The sequence below is a fragment of the Crocodylus porosus genome, unplaced genomic scaffold (assembly GCF_001723895.1).
Source record: "Crocodylus porosus isolate Cpor-Errol unplaced genomic scaffold, CroPor_comp1, whole genome shotgun sequence".
Taxonomy (NCBI): domain Eukaryota; kingdom Metazoa; phylum Chordata; order Crocodylia; family Crocodylidae; genus Crocodylus; species Crocodylus porosus.
In genome coordinates this window covers 5,464,184-5,484,202 of record NW_017728928.1, presented here as the reverse complement: position 1 = coordinate 5,484,202, position 20,019 = coordinate 5,464,184, and the positions used below count along the sequence as shown (strand labels likewise).

General features: G+C 38.7%; 1 protein-coding gene across 1 annotated transcript in view; it reads right to left on the bottom strand.

Annotated features, from left to right (window-relative positions):
* PITPNC1 (phosphatidylinositol transfer protein, cytoplasmic 1) overlaps nucleotides 1–20,019 on the bottom strand; it is a 66,502-nt gene that overhangs the window by 3,077 nt on the left and 43,406 nt on the right. The window contains exons 4-5 of the mRNA XM_019542798.1: nucleotides 14,555–14,710; nucleotides 11,809–11,872 (exon numbers count right to left, since the gene is read on the bottom strand). Of these exons, the coding sequence (XP_019398343.1) occupies nucleotides 11,809–11,872; nucleotides 14,555–14,710 (220 nt within the window). The remainder of the gene's footprint in view (nucleotides 1–11,808; nucleotides 11,873–14,554; nucleotides 14,711–20,019) is intronic.

Here is a 20,019-nt window from a genome sequence, read left to right as displayed (position 1 = left end):
TAGGCCACAGGTCTAGGAGCTGGGATTATACAAGGGCTCAACTTTCATTATAAAAAAGTAGGTTTCTAGCCTTGGGGACTGTAGGAGCTTCAGTTAGAAAACATGAACTCATTTTTGGCTCACAAAACAGAAGAGCAAACATCTAAAAAATGCTATTTGAAATGTTTATAAAATCCTTCAACAAATTTCATGATTTTTAGGGTTTGACTCAGGATTTTTTAAGGATTGATTTTTGTAATACTGCTGGCCATATGGATACTACCTGCTTCACATAGCAAACTCAAATACTAGCTCTATATAACTACCCTGCATTTTAATATTACATAGCTGCATGCCCATGTAGCTTTGGCTATAAAATGTTTTGGGACACCGATGTGTGAAAGATGCTCTATGTTTTTTTTCATAGAATCATATAAAATAACGAAAACCCTCATACAGTGCCAAATGCCGTCTTCTTTCCAAACAGACTACTATTCCAGGGGCATTTTCAGTCTACAGCAGCTCCTGTAGCTTGAAGAAGAGCTTATTTAAACTGGAATTGCCCCATGTTGACATGGCAGTAAGCTGCGGAGCTCAAAGGAATTGGACTCACTTGTAACAGGAATAATTTTGGTCCCATTTTTCTGATTTACATTTCTTTAACTTATTGTGTCATTGTAAATAGTGTTTTTTGCACTGAACACCTAATATAAAACCTACTGATGTTATCGAGAGTCTTTCCATTGACTTCAATGGTTTCTGGATTAGGCATTTTACTAATGTAAAAAGAAAACAAAATAGTGCTTGAATGAACTGGGAGGGAAAAGGAGAGAAAGATTCCCCAGTAAGAAAGCCATCAGCATGAAAAGCAGATTAATGGAAGTCCTATCAAGTGACCTGCTCTCCATCTGGTCATCTCTGAGTTACATGGGGAGTACTGATTCTACCTGTACTTGATTTTTGCTTTTTTGCCTCATCTCAGATTCACTCACATGCTGATATGTGCTCAAATAAAACTAATCCTACACTGAGCTGAGAAGGACTCAAAAATACGAGACTCCATTCTGTCTTTTTTTAGAAGTTAATAAAGGCTCGATTCTGCCACGGCTGTAATTATCAATTTGGCCTAAGTCAGTGTTGAAAAGGACTGCAGGCATTTTTAGCCAAAGCTCATATGGCCAAATCTTACGTCTTTATTCAGGGCCCGATTCTGACCTTGCTAGTATAAACCTGGAGTAACCCAGAAGTCAGTGGATTTGCACTAGTATAAATCTGGTGTGGGATAAGAAGGAGACTCTCAGCAATTCCTTTTTGGTAATTTTTCAAAGTCAGTCAGAGCTTTAATGATGTAAGATATGAAGAAAACCATAATAATCTAGCCTTAATGACCTGCCCTATAATCTTTACTTGTGCAAAGCCATTGTTCACATTAATGAGAGTTTTGCCTGAGAAGGAACCTTTCATATGAATATTTTAAGAGGAAAACATCACAGCATCTTCTTTCAGGATCCTTGTTTGTGGTTTATCAAAAAAAATCAAACAGGACCTTGAAGGCATTAAGGGAAAAATCCTTTTAGCTTTCTCTCTGTTGGTGCAAATAATTTCACCAGCCACACAAAACTTTTCCACTCTTCATGTTCTTGGCTGTTTGACTGATGCAACCTGAACATTCATAAGGCTTTGAAAAAATCAGGATCATTGGTAGCCAGATCTGATATGGCTGTGTTCTTCTTGATCCTACTAAAATTGTTGGCACATCCAAGGGGAGGGAGGTTACATTTTTTTCCTGCCAGATTGGGAGCTGTAGATGAGATTGACATCTTCCTTTCTTACATCATGGGGACTTCAGGGTGTAATGCACATGCAGGTTGTAACCTAAGGGAATTTATTCTGCTCTCACTGAAATCAGTGTTAAAACTCACACTGACTTCAGTGTGAGCTGGATCAAGCCTAAAGTTGTTCCCGCTTCTTGTCATTTGCATGTGCAGATTAGGTGAGAGTGGGCAATATGTTTAAAAAATCTACATACTCTTGCTTTGGCATGGCTCTCTATTTCATCCACAGTAGATGAATGTTGACTGCAAACTTTAATGTTGGTTTTCTCATGCATATTTTTCTCGTATTCTCGAACATCATCCATAGTCATATCTGCAAAAAGTTCAAAATGTTGGCATTTTCCATTAATTCGATGCAAACTTTAATAAATAGGAAGATGCTAGGGATAGATAATCTTTCAGCAGAAGCCAAAGAAGGGTTTTTAAAAAAAAAAAGCGGGGAGTCAACTAGCTTTATGAAAAATTACTCATAAAGGTAGTTAAACCAGCTGAGGAAAGTGGAAAAAGGTTAAGTCAAAGGGAATACAGAACAGGGAGGAGTGGAAATTGTTTAGGGGCATCTATGTAGAGTGAGCTAGGCAAAAAGTGTTGGAGTGCAGGCATAGGTACAGGCAAAGATCTTCTAAACTGACTTTAGAAGATACTCTAGAATAAAAAAACCCCCCTCAGATATATCAAAAAGATTTACTTACCTTCTAAGAAACTTTCAAAGAAAACTCTATAGCATTATCTTTAGTACAGTATGGCATATTTTATAACAAAAAGACACTTTCATTGTTGAAGCGCACATTGGCTCAAAATACAGAAGCCAACATAAAATCATCACACTAAGGCCAGGTACAGACATTACACTTTTACTGGTGTAAGTGCTTGGAAGCCAGTCTATTCCTGTCACAGAACAGAAGTTTGGTGCACAGACTGCTTTAAAAATGGCAGAACCTGGTCTAAGATTTGCAACCCCCACCAAAGGGCCAACATTTGCTACCAATCTAAGCTATGCCCGCTACAGAAAACAGCGTAATTTAGACTGATTCCACCTTGGGCTTTTTGATTATCTGTACCTAGCCTAAGTGATTTACTAGTGGATACTATAAAAAGTTTGCTTTATACAAGTGAAAACAATACAGAACAGTCCTGAATGTTAAGAAAGGGTAGCATGGCCTGGTTATGTCTGATATTGTCAGTTTACATAATAAAATGGTATATGACAGAATCAATTAGAAGTCTGTTAAATGAGCTCTATTTGAGTCCCAACAAATCCTTTCCTTATCTTAATTGCAAAAGGAAGTTTGGGTTTTATTGCATTTTAAGGTACGAAGATAAGTAATCCAGTTAATCACAAGGGGCAGTACACTCACTGTCTTCAGTGCATCTAATTGTTTAGTTAGGTTTTATTCAATGTGAGAATCTGGTCCATTCTTTGTGACTGTTTGGTAACCACATTCCTTTTCAGTGTCCTGTAAGTATCCTTCGGTCTTTGTTTGTATGATTTAAATGCGACTTCAGTAGCCTTTCAGATTTTTAAGTGCACCGTCTACTAAAGATGTAATGTTAGCTGAAATTTTCAGAGCAGCTAGAGATTATGGGGCTCTTGCTGCTTCCACTTTTCTCAAGTGTTTTCTGCATCATTTGGATTTGTGGCATTTTATGACCTGCTGCTTCCTTTTATATCAGGGGTTTTCAACCTTTCTGGATTAGCGTACCCTCGGCGGCTGGATGCGGAGTGGCAGCAGCCGCCACTTGCCAGCTTCCCCCACCCTCTCTCTGTGTCTGGCGGGGCAGGCGGTGCCTGGGCGGCAGTGTGGGATGGAGCATGGCAGCGCTCTGTCCCCACCCACCCACGTGTCCCCCTAGAGCCTTCTCAAGCACCCCTGGAGGTACATGTACCCCCAGTTGACAACCCCTCCCTGTCTTATATGATATGGGGCTTGGTTCAATTGACAAGAACGCACGTGAAGTGGAATGTGTCACTCATCCCGTTAGTTCAACAACAACAGAGCGCAGGACTTTTTCACTAGTGGTTCCTTTCTCCTTTTTATTACTGATCGCAAGGAAACGTGAAATAACATTAAATGAACTATCATTTAACCTATTCTTTTTTACTATTACCCAAAATGAAAAAAACAAGCTAATAAGCAACGTAAATAGCATGCTAAGGAGAAAATTTGCCAAGCAGAATACATGCTCTGTATTAGCAAAGTCTGAATGAACAACAGTATGAAAATAGATGTACCCCAGGATAAGGCAAAATATATGTTAGTCAAATCAATTATAAAATACAGTAATACTCAACTCAGTAAAAACAATGTCTTTTCTTTATTAGTACTTGATTCTAACATGCAATGGGCCAGATTCTCAGCAGATGTAAACTGGTACAGAACTCATTTGATTCTTCTGAGCTGATTTACACCATTTGAAAATCTCTCCCAAAACTTTTAGCTTTAAAATTATCACTACATATATTGGAGGAACACTGTCAGTTTAAAAATGATATATTTGAACTTTTCCTTCTCTCTGTCATTACAAGTACTGGGGGAAAAAAATCCAATTTGTATATTTGCTATTGCATTTTGCTCAGCTTCCTAAGCAAAATCAGTAGTTTTTTAGTCAATTTTCCATCCAGAGTCTTATGCTGCAGTACAATGCTACAATAATCAGCTTGCAGATCGCACAGGGGAGTACTTAAGTTAACTTCCTCCATTTATTTTCTGCTTTCCTTTTATTTTGTTCCTTTGCTATAAAAACATCCCATTAAAATTTGGTTCGTAAATTCATTTTCTTGCTTATTTACTAAGTCTGCTTTTGGGGCTTAAAGTGCCTGACAGTGTCCCTTTAAAAACATTTCACTTGGTTTAAACTCTAAAGAGTGAGTATATGTCAATAGTTCTGTATACCAACAGTTCATTTACTTGTGAAAATAATTATTTTAAATGGGGTGATTCTAAGGCTCTGGTGGGAGATACGTAAAGATTTTTCTACCTTTTCTTTTTAACTTTAAGTTTGTGCAGAAGGATTTTGTTGAACAAGGAGGAGATGACTCATACTTAAAATTAAGCCCACCCTTACTTGTTTTCCTATACTGGCTCTAAATGATGGTGTCGTCTGATACCTGCTGGAAATTCAAAGAAACAATCTTGCTCTTCTCTTTTCACAAAGACTTACATGTATGGTGGGTACAGTCAAACTTATGTAAATGCTTAAATGTGATCTACATATATTGCATTCCCATCAAACACAATTTACCACCTTTCACCAGATTTTGCCATCCAAATACACCTAAAACTTCTTTTGAACTCAAGAAGGCCAGATCCTGTACTGGTGTCCTCTGATATAGCTCCACTGAAGTTAGTGGAAGTGCAGTAAGTTGCTCCAACATCGAATCTCACCAAAAAAGTTCTGGCAGTTTGAGAACCACAAGCTCATTCTTTACTATGAGCCAGCCTTTGATGTTGTGTTTGGATGACATGTTGCAGGTTAAATAATCAGATTCTAATGCTTTTTTTTAAGAGCATAAATTTTAGAGATCAGATGAACAGATGGGCAGAGCTTAGGAGTGACCTACAACCACTATCTGGCTTGATCCTGAAAGCTGCTGAGCAGCCCAGTCCTGATTCAGCAAAGCATTTAAAGATGTACATAATCCCATGGTAGTCAATGGGGTTACTCATATGCTTAAAGTCAAACACATACTTAAGTACTTTGCTGGATAAGGGCTAAACAGCATACTCTGAAAATTACGGGACTGATCTCATATACAGTTCTTCACAGTAAACATACCAGAGTAAGAATTTATAGGTAGATGCCTGTTTTCATCATATGGCATAGCTCTATGTTTCACATATTGACAATAAACTCAGATTAGACAGGAAATAGAAAATGAGTACAGTAACATGAAAAAATATATCCAAAAGCGTGTGCACGTGTGATAGGGGAAACTACAGTTTTGCCAGTAAAAATTTGGATTAAATGGTGACTGATTCTCCAGCTAGAGCTCTGGAACAATGATGGGCATTAAAAATATTCCAAGAAGGTACCGATTTTATCAGATATCCCTTTCTCTTTTACTCAGTGAATTATGCAATTCCTTCTGAAGTCCAGTTTTGCAATTCCTTCTGAATGTTACTGCTCTCTCCTGCTGTACTTGCTGATATTCCTTCTTCTTTCAAAATTTTTTCATTTGAGTCACTGAGATATAAGAGAACATAACTGATCTCTGTGGCAATCTACTTGCCTCTTCTCTTTCCCTTGTGAACTGTCTTCTTGGTTGTGAAGCCATGTTAGTCATTCAAATGCTTTCCTGATCATACCACACCTTCTGACTTCTGTATGGTACTTTGTCAAACTTCTTTTAAGATTCCAGGTCAATCTTGGCTTCTACTGATGTGTCTCTGTTTCACTCCTCAGTAAATAGTATCATCAGATCTGTTAGGCACAGCCTGTGTATGCAGTCAGGCTGCTCTATCCTTATTTAAACTCTACCACTCAAACCCTTCTTTGATTAGTGTATCAAGTCATGCATAAAAACCAATCAGGGCTTATGAAAGGCAAACTGAACTCCAGTGTTATGGAAATTGTTAAATTTTGTAAGAAACGTGAACACAAATTACTTTTTGAAATAAATAATTGACAGTTGAAAGCATGGGATTCAGCAAACATCAGCAGTGAACACACCATAAAATATCTCATTTTCTAATCTATTGTTAGCTCTGAAACAAGTAGCATCAGTGTGTCCTACATGTACAAGAAAAAGTACCCTCAAAATCCTTTAGCCTGGTGGATGCATGCTGGCAACTCATTCACATGAGGAAACAGAGATAAAATGCACTATCTTACTAAATTATAAGTAACAAAAACCAGATGTAAAAGTTATTGTCAGCTTTCCGGTCAAGTAGCAAACTGGTTCATTGTGAGTCCAGCAGCAGTGGGTTATTCATTTACAGTCTCTCAGTTACCTTCTGAGCAACGTACAGTAGCTTACATTTTTAGGTGAGAAATATTTCACTGGACTCTTCAGAACCAGCACTATAGACCATTACAGTTGTTTTAAATATGGGTTTAAACAACATTGTTCATTGATCTTTCTGCCTATTTACCATATCAGCCTCATTTCAAGAGGTAGATACTAGAGAATTTTGCATGTATTCACAGACCCATAGTAAAGCAAATACTTTTTTTTTGTGAGAAGTGAATGATCTTGCTTCTCTGACCAACATAAAATTATATATGGGTTATAGCTAAAAGCACAGGGAGTCAGAGTATTGGTATGCCATCTCTTCAGACACATATATAAAACCTGAATTTGCTCAACAGTAGTCATGAGCAGAAATGCCTTAACTTATTTTGACACCAAATTTTCTCTTAGAATAAAATAAATATCACTAAAGTCTGTAAGCCAGCAGGCTGGCAGAAGAAAATTCAAAAAGTGCTGACAGAAAGGTCAGAGGCAAAGGCCTCTGTTGAGCTGAATAGAAGGTGCATTTTTGGCTTTAAGATGCACGGTAAGAACAAGTCATTGTTCTGATGTTTTATTTCGCATGTTTTTTTCTTATTCTCCGTCTGTATCTCAACACAGATTTACCAATTTCTTATATTTGTTTGTGTTTTTATAATAAATCCTTCATTATCTTTTTAACTCACTCATTTTCAGTGTTGACTGTGATCTCAGGATACTTGAATAAATGGACAAGCTTCTTTTCCAAGAAGGGGGGGGTCTGCCTTTTCTGAGCACATGACAGAACTAGGGTATAATTCTTTCAGCTGACAAAATCCCCTCTTGGTAAGGCAGAAAAAGCTGATGTACCATAGGGCAGGGATGTAACCTTTGGAACTAGAGGTACATCAGTCCGATATCAGATTGGCACTGATATAATAGGAATAGGAATAGGTTTAGGTTAGAGATCAGTTAGGATGGCCAAAATCTGGAACCAACTTCCCAGGGAAGTGGTCCTCACCCCTACCTTGGGCAATTCAAGAAGAGGTTGGATGGTCACCTGTCTGGGGTCTTGTGAACCCAGCATTCATTCCTGCCTGTGGCAGGGGTCAGGCTTGATGATCTGTTCAGGTCCCTCCTGACCCTAGCTACTATGAAACTATTAAGCCACATGGAATACTTAGCTCTTTCTTTCCATGCAGAGTTTTCTGGAAAATTATAAAACAAAATTTCTGAAAAAAGTCTAAATGTGGAGACATTAACATTTAGAAGAAAATATAATCTAAGATTTTGCTTAGCTCAGAATCATTATTTGAACAAAGGTATAGGAAGCAAATTCTTCAGCCATTGTTAATTTACACACACAAAAAATTGATGTCATTAATTCTATTCAACTTTGTAATTAGCTATATTTATCCCTGGTGTGACAGGAATGATGCCAACACATTTAAACTAAGGGGAAATTTGTTCCAATTCTTAAAAGAAAGTTTAACCATTGTTTTACTTTTCTACATTGGAGCCTGACATAACTGTACTGTGCAATTTACATTACTTTGGTATTTGTTAGTTTTCATTTCTTGCCATAGAGTGGAACACTGTTTCTTCACTGTGTTCACGTGAAGAAATGGCAACTCACAGGTCCCCTTGCACTAAAACAATTAGATAACATATAGGATTGGAAGTGTAAGAACAAATGAAGGACCAACACCTATACAGAGGTAGCCCTGGCAAAATTTTCAGTAGCTCTCGATCTTTTTGAATCAGTTCGCCAGTACTCAAATTTTACTTCGTCATTCATTAGTCTTCTCAAGCAGACATTTTCTATGGCCTAAAGAAGGAAAATCCTAGTCCTTCCCATGCAAAGGTCAAACTGAGCTCCTCGTACAGAGCTGCAGATACAAAGATTCATAGATGCTAGGGCTGGAAGGAACCTCAACAGATCATTGAGTCCGACCCCCTACCTGGGCAGGAAAGAGCGCTGGGGTCACACGGCCTTCTCTTGAAGACCCCCAAGGTAGGGGAGAGCACCTTGGGAGCCCGTTCCAAATTCTGGCAGATTGATAATTTATAGAAGTCCATTTTACACACTCATCATTTTTTAAAGATCAGGCTCCCAATAGTGTATTACAATCTGCTTGAGCAGGGGTGCCTTTTCACGTAAAAAATATATTGTTCATATTGGGAAATAAAGATTCAGATTCTTCTCCTTTCACCATTGCTATATAGAGTATGGTGAGCCAACAGTGCATAGTGGGGACACAAGAACTGTCCAATGCATAAGAAAGATTTTCAATACAGTTCTCCTGACTCATCCTACGAATGCAACCAGACACTTTACATTCCCTGCTGGCTCCAGCTGCTTCTCTGATGCTGATTCCTATGTAAATTGCTCCATTCCTGTTATGATTTTCTGAGTTCTCTTATGCAAGTGACAGAAGAGGAATTCCTCAGCCTTTAGTTGCAATCTGTGCTGAAGTTCATCAGCAGCCAAAACACTGGCAGAAACAGCTATGTGGTCATGCATCTTGGATGTTCTTTTTTGTTGAATGCCACACAGACAGAATGCTTGTTTAATTACACAAAGACATCCCACAAAATGAGGACATGTCCTCGGGCTAGTGACAGAAATGAAAAACAAGCTGAAATACTGCCTTAAATTGTTAGATTTTTCTAAATTTAGCCAAGCAGTCAATAAATAGACACAATAGCCACATCCAGACAAGCATGGGCATGCGCTTGTAGCGGCACAAATTTGTGCTGTTACTTTGTGCCACAGTGCGTGCCCCTGCCCATGCGCTCTGTTGGGGAACACATTGTCCCATTAAGGGCAAACTGCCTGTGCCCAGCTCCTCCTGGATGCTGGCATGCTGCTCCAACCAGGGGAGGGGACTGGCTGGGGCACAGGGTGCCTGTGTGGGGCTAGCTGGCAGGCCGCCTCCATGCTGAGGCACCCTATGCCTCAGCCACCTGCGGAGTGGCCCAGGGCCTGGGCCTGCTCCCCCATCTCCACGGAGCCCCTGTGCTGCATGCTCCCCTGTCTCTACATGTCCCAGCACGTGCTATTTTGGTGTGCTTTGTTTCACTTTTTTTTCCAAGGGTTTTTTTTTGCTACTGGGATTTCCTGGTAGCAAATTTTGTCCCCTGCGCTGCAAATCAGCAGCACTGCACATGGTTTAACATGCTATGCATATGGTTTGTGGCACCACAGAGAGGTGCATGCATACGCATGCATGTGTGGACACGGCAAATGGTTTCTGTCAGCACTGCTGCCTTCTTCAGATACCACATAAATCAAATACTTGTGATCAGAGTCTATTGCATAAAGATCAGTGCACATTTTATGTCATAGTTCAAGGTACTAAAAGAATAACAAGGTACATATTACTGTTGCTTGCTACTTGTAATCAGTACTATCTATCTATATCAATTCATCTATCTCAAAAATCAAATTTCCCCTCTGAAAAGGAGATGATAAAAGATGATATAAGATAAACACACCCCATGATATTAATATAAAACAGCTTAAGGAAATGAAGGAGCATGGTTTTCATTAGAAAATAAATATAGAAATAAGCAAAACTAGTATTTGTAAACTCTCATTTGTATCTAGAGGATACTTGATGTCTGAGCATTGAGTCTAGGTGTTTTTGAAAGCTTATAACCATAGTTCATCAAATAAAAATTTGTGGAGGTATGGGACATATGCCATATGAGGAAGTCAAGCTCATTCTCAATTGTTTAGAGATGCAGAATCCTCTTACTGGTTTACGACTGTCCCTAAATGAAAAAGCCTGGTGGAAAAATATAAGACCTATTTTTACTCTGCCAGAATGTTTATGACTGCGACACCATCATACCTGTATTCTCATGCTTTATTAAAACTGTACAATAAGAGAAGTTGTGACTTTAAAAGCAAATTCTTTTTTTAGTTTCTAACTAATCAGTACCCCATACATGCAAGCAGATTCTTAGCTGGTGTAAATTTGTGAAGTCAAGGGTGCTATGCCAGTTTACGTTAATCAGGGGTAGTCCTGGATGGTAAGCAAGATAACCAAGGTACCTAGAAGCAAGGTAACACAGGATGGTTCTGAGCGCTGAGTGCATTATTCTGTGAATCAGGTTTATATGTCCCAAAGGCTACTCACTGAAAAGTCCAAAGCAGTGTTTCTGTGAACCTCAAGGAGATTCTAACTAATTTTTCTTCTTTTAATAGATTTCCAAATTGCAATTCTCTACATTTTTTAAATGGATCTACATATATCTATTATAATGAATACTTTCATGAAACAATCTGTAAAAGGCACAAACCTGAATGCTTATTTGTGCACTGATAAAATGTAATAGACTAGTTTGATGTTCACAATTACCCTGTACAATTCAAAGCACCCATTCCTGCAGCTGCTGCATGGATTCAAAGGGAATTTAGCGCATGCAGCTGCTGTTGAATCAGACCCAGTAGATTCTAATTTGTAGCTGTTATATCCTTTTTTTTCCAAACAGGACTGCAGAACTCTGTGGGTTTTTTTCTATATTGCATGTTAACACTTTAAAATCCATTCCGAAAACCTGAAATTATGCTGGAAATAACACGGGCCAAATGGAGACCTCAAGGACCTGCAATATGGAGATGATTCTACATTAGTGCTACAAAAGCAGAGTTAATATTAGGCACTATTTTCAATATAGATTGTTCCTAACCTGGACTTCAGTGAACTTCCCAAGATGCAGAGTGGTTGGATCATGGGCATATATATGCTGTAAAATGCATGAAATCGTATGTACTGTCCAACCCTCTGGATACTATCTGACTAGCTCTGGCAATGAAGGATCTGCTGAAAGCAAGTTCTATGTTTGGAGGCAATGAGATGGGATACAATGGGATATAAAAGTAGCTCCCACTCTCAGTAAAGGTGTTTGGCATGTTGTACAAGGAATGAATAATCTTTACATTTTGGGCTTGATGGTCAATGAAAGTAAATGGAACTGTTTCCATTTAGTTCAGTGGGTTTGGATTAGTTCCTTTACAAAGCTGTTTTGTTCATTAATTTTGGAAAGACAACTTACCGTACCACTCATCAACCCACGCAAAAGCCTGTCGGTGACCAATCAGTAATATGTCTCTGACCACCTGTGAAATAAGAAAAATGGTTAAAGTTATCTTTTGTACCAACCAAAACATTTTAGAATAATAAGCTAGGGTACCATCATATTTTTTCTGCAGGATCTAAGAATATAAAATCCTAAAATCTGACACTAAAAAGAGCTTTGGTGATATATGCTATTCGGGAACAGAAACAACAAGTGCATTAATCGTTGGCAAGGAAACTGGAACTCCCTTCTCTTTCATCTTTCTTTTCATCTCTTGCCAGTTCTTCTCATGTATAGAAAGTTGATAAATGTAAAGAATCCTACCACTTAGTGATTAATTAATTTTCGACAAGTAGATTGGAAAACTCCCACCACCTTCCAGAGCTGTAAAAATTCCTGGATGCTATTGTTACGTGAAAGTTACTCATTTCTACTTGTAGAATACTTCATTTTTTAATCTTCGATGATTAAAAACCTTGGCAGATTATATACACAGAAAACTCTCTCCAAAAATATGAGTCAAAACCTTTATGAAACATTCAGATGTTTAAATAAAGAGATTGAATTCCAAGGGTCTTGCTGCATTGGAGAAGTATCTGCAACTGCAGGTTTATCATGTGAGCTCTCTGAACAGGCACTAAGGCATCTGAATTCAGCAGTGAGAATCAAACACGCAATGAACAAGAGCAACAGTATCAGTGTCAAGCCTCCTGAACGTCAGGAAATCAAAACCAGAAGATACAACAATTGTAGTTAAATCCAACACAGCTGTCTGAAATTTGGCATTCAATTATGGTTTAATATTTTACCTCTTAAGTTTCTTAAATTTCTCTGCAAGTAGTCTGTGGATAAATTAAAGTGTTAAAGGAATAAACAGTTTCCAGGACCTGTAGTCCTTAGAAATTCTGGGTCTGATCCTAAGTGAATTTTTAACTGGCCAAGTTCAGAAGTGATGGATAAGTTGGACACATTAATATTAACTCATCTTCAGAGCTGATTGCACTCTGTTAGCCTAAATCTGCTTGCCAATCTTAAATTTTACCAATCTGTTCACAAGCCTAACATGGTCATACTATGTTTTAGGGAAGAAGTTTGAGGTGCTTGCTTGAGACTCAGTGTTGCCAGATGTATGATAACTGTCCTTGTTGTGTGGCTGATTTATCCTGGTGTGATATATAATAGATACTTAAAAAATTTGGGCAAAATATACAGTAATTCAGGAAGATCCAAAGCTTGCTTGTATTTGAAGGAAAATGTTCATAGTCAATTAATTTTTCATCTTAAGTCACCTTAAATTGTCTCTGTTCCACCACAGACTTCCTTTGGGATCTCAGGTGAGTGAATAAGTCTCTCTGTGCCTCAGTTCCTCTTCTGTAAAATGGCGATAAGTGCACTGACCTGCCTTGCAGGAGTTTGTGTGGATTAATATACAAAAAGCTATGAGCTGCTCGGACACTCTGACTATGGGGATTATATAAGAGCCTACGGGAGAGCAGAGAAAAGGCTACTTCGGGTTTGACCCTCTAGCCTCCATCTCCTGGCAGTAGTAAGTTATTTATGTATCACAAGAGGTGTGATTTTTTTTTACAGCAGGAAATTTATTTTTAATTATGTGCAATAATACTTCATAACCTGTGAGTAAGTAAAAAAACAGCTGTCACCAGAGCAAATGGTAGAAGTTCAATTCTAATTCCAGTTACACTGATTGCTTAGTAATGTAGCTACAGCAGTAAGCTTATGGTTAGAATCCGGCTTTCCATTTTTCCTGATGAGGTTACCAGGTTTTTTATTTTTAGCATTGTAGGTTAGCTGACTAGTACAATGAGAAACAAGGATCTTTTATTCATTCATTCATTCATTCATTCATAAGATGTAGGCAGGAAGGGACCTTGGAAGTCATCGGACAGGAAAGACAACTGGGGTCAAGTGACCCCAGCAAGCAGACTGTCCAGCCTCCTCTTGAAGATTTCCAGGGTAGATGATTGCACCACCTCTGGAGGGCTGTATCCAAATATGTAAGCTATCAAAGCTAAGGTGGCCATCAAATTAAAGTAAATATTAGGCCTCACTCTGCTCTCAGATTCAGTTTACTGAGAATGACTGCTGTTGTCACTGATGTAAAACAAAGTGAGGGGGCAGAATCAGATTACTAGATATAATTAGGTCACATCCCCAAAACTGTTTAGAACAATAAAGATATTAAAAGATTTGGGTAATAAAGTGACAGGAAAAAATATTTCAGCCTAGAAACATTGTATTCTAAATGTAGCCTTTGAACAGCTCAGAAATCTCACAATAAAGCTGTTGTCTTTGGGACGAGGATGAGTTTACCAGCAGTGGAGGTCTCTGGGGAAGGCTGCAGGAAGAGAGGTTGTTTGTTCATCGCACGCAAGGACTGCAGCCCTGGAGATGCTCCCGCTGGCTGTGCTCAGAGACGGGCCAGAAAGTGAACCCTGGAGCCAAACAATTCCGGTCTTTGGGGGCAGTTTGTATTTAGAGAGAAATTTTGCAGCTGGCCTCCATCTCTTTAACAGACAGATACAAACTTCCACATGCAAATACCCTTGAAAATCAGGGAGGAATAGAAACAGTTTAGAGTTGAACTCCCTGGCTTCAGCTACCTTGAGGCCTGTCCAGATGCAGGCTAGTGCTCCAGTTCAGCTGGTGCACTAGATCTGCTCACATACAGGGCACGTGCCGTAAGGTACAGCTGATCACTGACCTTGTGTACGAATTGTTCTACTCTCGTTTGAAGTCCCCAGACTTCAAATTTCACAGTCACCAGTTTGTAGGAGCACATGATTGGTTGCTGAGTGTCTCTCCAGCCTTCTTTTAGCAGGCCTCTGCCAGTCTTCTGTGACTTGAAATGTTTAGGATCCTGCAAAACAAGGAAGACTGATTGTAAGACTTTGATGGGAAAGTCTTTATTTATTAGTTTACTGATGTCCCTGTTTTAAGTTAAAATGAACCATGGAAAGATGTTAAGAAGTATTACAGAAATGTAACATGAAGCTGCTTAAATGAATCATGGGACATGGTAAAACACATGAAGCTCCTGAACACCATGTCCATTTTGGGCTTAGCTATGTCTCACTCCTATAACATAGCTAGTGCACTCACACAAGTGCCACGCAAGGATGTAATCAAGACAGATCACATGCATTGCTTCTACTTATGTCAAGATCTGTGATGATCCTATGATAATAGGAGCTAGTTCGTTGTATTGGGCTTTGTAGTGCAAAAGCAGGGATTTGCTCAACACAGGAGCCAGAAGGAATGATGTCTCTTGAACCTAACCCTTAGCTATAAAGTAACCACTGAGAATTAGAAGTAAATTTAATGGCACTGGTTTAAAAAAAATTACAAAATAATTCATGTACTTCATATCTAAAGAAACCAGTAAGGAAAACAGAAGTTATTGTGCCATGTACATAGTATGCATAGACCCTGCCTATTTCTCATCCAGGAAGCATGTCAGTTGGATGGAAGAGCAGCAGAATAAACTCAAAGGTGAAAAAACCCAACTCCAAACACAGAAAACATTCATTATAAATGTCTCAGATGGAGGAGCGCTCACTTCGCAAACTTTATCAAGTGCGTTATTCTCTAAATGACTTGTACCTTATGTATTTAGTTATCCTGGTGTTCATTCACAGAATCTGATGAAGTAGGTTGTTGCCTATGAAAGCTCATGCCTCTCTGACCCGGTTGTCTGTAAGGTGGTGCCATCCTGCTCTGCCTTCTGCATGACTTCAAACTAACATGGCTAACTATCTCTCGGATATATGCTTGTACAAAGCAAATGTAAAGAAGCCACAAAGAGCTACATCCTGACGTGGCAACATTTTGCATCCAGTTTGCATAGATGTAAAGATGACACATGGCACGAGGGCAGTGGAGAGTCAAGCTCCCAAGGTTTAAGAGAAATGGGAGCAGCAAAAGATTACATGAAGAGATTTCCTCTTCTGTCCCTGAGGCTGATCTTGCTAATTACATCTTTTAAGTCTTGGAGAGAATTTACAATTAAATATTCATTTTCAAAATATGGGGACAGGGAAGCAGTAGTGACTAGTGAAGTAGCAGTAGTACAATGTAACTCCTTTAATCCATGCTAAACATCAAGCCCCAGAGGCTATGATCTCAGCAAACTTATGCTTAAGTCCTTCCCTATTTAGGAACATAATTAAACATACACTTTAGTATAAACGGTGCTTAAGTGATAACATAAATAAAGGTCTGGATAAGGATGACTTAAGGAGGGGGAAGATTGGTGACAATGTTCTTTTTTTTCCTAATGTTTATTGTTAGTGCCAATGGCCCAGCTTCTGATTTTGTTCATAAAACTGAAGCTCTACCATTTAACTTTTTTAACTAGCTTTTAATGAAGTGATGTTCTTCCCATCTTTATGTACGTCATTCCTTTTATTGCTTTCACATTCTCCTCTATGAGCAACATGTTTGCAATACACTCTGGTTTTAACCAGAGAAAAGAAAACATCATCACAGAAAACCAATCAGCTACATCACATATCAGAATAACATACCACTGTACATCACAAATCACAGGTACATAATGTCTGTCTATCTTCTTATTCAATAAAACTTGACCTTAGCTTGGTCTGGATATTTTCCAGTTGAAAAGAACTGTTGTAGAGATGATAGCTGCCTGAAGCAAGCAGTGCAATAAAAAAAATATGAGAAACAAAAAGACTGGGGACAAAGAATTACAGCAGATATAATTCTGCTATAATTCCTTACCACAAGTAAGGAAACAGGTTACAACAACTATATACAATTATTTTAAATATTCCTACCAAAGCTGAATGCAGTGAGCAACTATTTTTAAGAAATCAGGCAGAACTCAAATGTAAATACTGATTTCAGTGAGATAGTTGTTACAGCCCTCAAGTCTCTTTTCTGGTATTATAGCAGAGGTAAAAAAGGGATTTTACATTGCTCATGTTCTCTCATATAATTGCATATTTGTCTGCTAGGATGTAATACTGTCAGAGATCATCTCGGAGATTTGATGATAAATAATATGTATTTAAATCAGGATTTTCGAAAAGTGATAGTGATTTTGGGTACACTGGTTTTTAGAATGCCCAACTTCAGACACTGTAAAGGGTTTTTTTCTGCTTTTCAGAAAACCCAGAGTACACATCCTCTAGAAATCAGGCTACTTTCAGATATCTCAAAATAAATATCCAAAATCACTAGCTTACAATCAAAAGTCACACCATAATCTCTCTTGGTTCCTTCAGGAGCAGATTTAATAAAAGTATGGTGGTACAACAGCTCATTTAACATAGTCCCCCTTATCTTGATATTTGACTTAATTTAGATAGATAGGAGTTTATCCTGCCACTTACAAGGCACATCTACATGTGCATTAATGCACCATGGTTACAGCTCATTAAGTTTAGTATCTGTAATAACAACAGGTCAGGTACTAAATGCACACTGGCACTACTGGCACTACTGCACAGTAACTGGCACTACTGGCACACAGCTTTTTAGTGACGCTAATGCACAGCAGACTAATTCTGCTGTGCATTAGTGCAATAGCACAGCTTTGCTGTGACACACTAATGCGCAGTAGAATTACTAATGTGCCCACAGTGTGCTGTGACACTCTAATGTGCTGTGAGACACTAATGCGCGCACAGTGTCATTAATTCTGATTGTCCATTGCCAGTGATAATATCCATTTTTTAGTTCAATGACTCTAGTTAAGAACTGTGTCAGCCAATCCATTTACTGTTAAGGATTTTGGAGAAAAAATTCAAAAACGATTAAGCGATTTAGGAAGCTGAGCCCCACTTTTAAAAGTGACTTACAGTATATCTTTGTAGAGCTTGACATTAAGAATACTTATGTCTATGTAACTTGAAAATAAGTTTCAGGAGCCTGAATTGTTCAGATGTTTTTGAAAATTTTGCCATTCATTCCTTTCAGGAATTTTTCTTGTATTGGCTTTTTCGGATGAACTAGTATTATATTAATAGAGAAGAGAAGCTTAATAGGCTGATAATATTGCTAATATTTCAGTTCTAGCCAGCAGTAAGAGTCATATTTTTTGTCCATGTATTCTATAGTAGTTAAATCCACAGATTATTTTGATCCATGAGGAAAATAAAGAAGATCAGGACTCTCAGCATTATTTGATGCGTTCAACTGTAAACTTTCTATTGCATCAGATGTTATTTTCCAGATTCAGGACACTTAGATCCTGGTCGGTTTGCTTTTGCTAAATGCTTTCCCAATTTAGTTACACTCCAATATTTATTAGCAGTGTGGATGCTCTGTTGACATCAGTAAGGAACTTCCTGCTCAGACTGCAATACTAGTGAATTATTGCTGATTGCTTTTAAATTCATTATTTAGATAAAGTCTGTCAGGAAAATGTATTATTTCTTCTAGGCTTCCAGTTTGTCAACCTGAGAACCTGTGGATCAGAATCTCTTTGGGATCCTGTGTTTAGATTATGCCTTAAAGAATTCTGGTTTTCTATACTCACAACTAGACCTTTTGGAGCAAGAGCAGCCTTTTCCTTGTGTATGAATACATTGCCTAGAATAATGAAACGGGGGTCCTGGCGAAATCAGTAATGTTTTTAGATCTTACTACATTACAAATTATTTTTGGTAGTGATGATGATATAGGTGTCTACAACTTTAACTGTTACATAAATCACCATTTTTTTTCTGTGATATAAATCACCATTTTTTCCCCATCAAGGTCTTGGAGAGATGCACTGTGTGACGTGCTCCAAACAGTGAGTGTATAGACATGCATAGCCCAAGAGGCACTTCAGAAATGACTCTCAAAAAGCGAGGAACATCTTTGAAGTGCTTCCTTTTGAAGCACTCCCTGGACTGTCTGTCTCCTCAAGTGGTCCCCCAGCACTCCCCTGGGCTCTGCCTGCAGGCGCAGTGGGGCAGCTCCCCAATGAGCTTTCTCCTGTGTGCACAGCTGTCCTCACGCATGTAGGGATTCCCGCTGCCCGGCTCTCTGGAGCTCGTGCTCTCGTGGCCATTTTGCAGCACTCTGTGGAAGTCAGGGAGAGCCGTGCATCTGCAGGGGGCTGAATGGGAAGTGCTCTGGGATTCAGAGTGCTTTAAATGTATGTCTGTTCATGGCCAAGGTAACCTTTAGATAAAAAGAGGCGCATTCACTTCTGAAATCAACAGAGACATGTTTATAGTTTGTCTCAATAGCCAAATTTTCACAAATTGTCAATGAAAATTGAACAGGTGTTTAAATCACATGGACATTAAATCACATGTATTCATAGGGTTGTGAGGGAAAGCAAGGGTCATTTAAGACCAACCCCCTGCATAAATTGGGGATGTATCATTTCTAAAATTACCCTGTACAAATGCTAATCCAGCCTCTTCTTGAAAATCTCCAGTGAAGAAGACTTCACAGCTTTTTTGAGCAGCTTGTTCTACTGTCCTTCTGTTCTGACAGTGTGAGGATATTTTTTCTGAGATTCAATTTAAGCCTGTGTTGCTAGAGTGCTTTTCGTGCTGCCCTCTCTGGTAAGGGAGAACAGCTGTTCTCCCTTTTCTTTACAGCTTACATTTCCAACTCATTATTTTTGTCTCTTGCTTCTAGGTCCTCTCCAGTTTCTCTACATCCTTCTGGAAACACAGAGTCCAGAAATGCATACAATATTCTAGTAGAGGCATAACCCAGCTGAGTCAACTGATAGTATCATCTTGCGTATAATACTCCCATTTATGCAGCCTAAAATTGCACTTGCTTTTTTATGTAACATCACATAGGACTTGATGTTTTTGTTCAAAACCAAAACAGCATCAGGATGCTGCAAAAGCAAGGTTGTTCTCTTAGAAGTTAGCCCAGCAAACACCTGGATTTAGTGATAAAAACTCTTCTTAGCCCACAAACAGGCCATGGACATCCACTGCAATGTTCCTGACTGAGAATCCTTGCACAGTGCCCACATAAAGAGCCAAATCCTGATGATGACCTTTTAGCACTTAGTTCTTGCTTAGGCAACCTCACATTCCATCTGAAGGGAGTCTGGCCCTTGCAAGGACAAAGTACGAAGTGAGCAATGTGGCTCAAGGGGGTACAAGGCACTAATGTGTCTTCATTCACATTATGAAAAAGTTGCAAGGCTAATTGGTTGCCCATCACTTTGAAACATTTTCCCAGTCT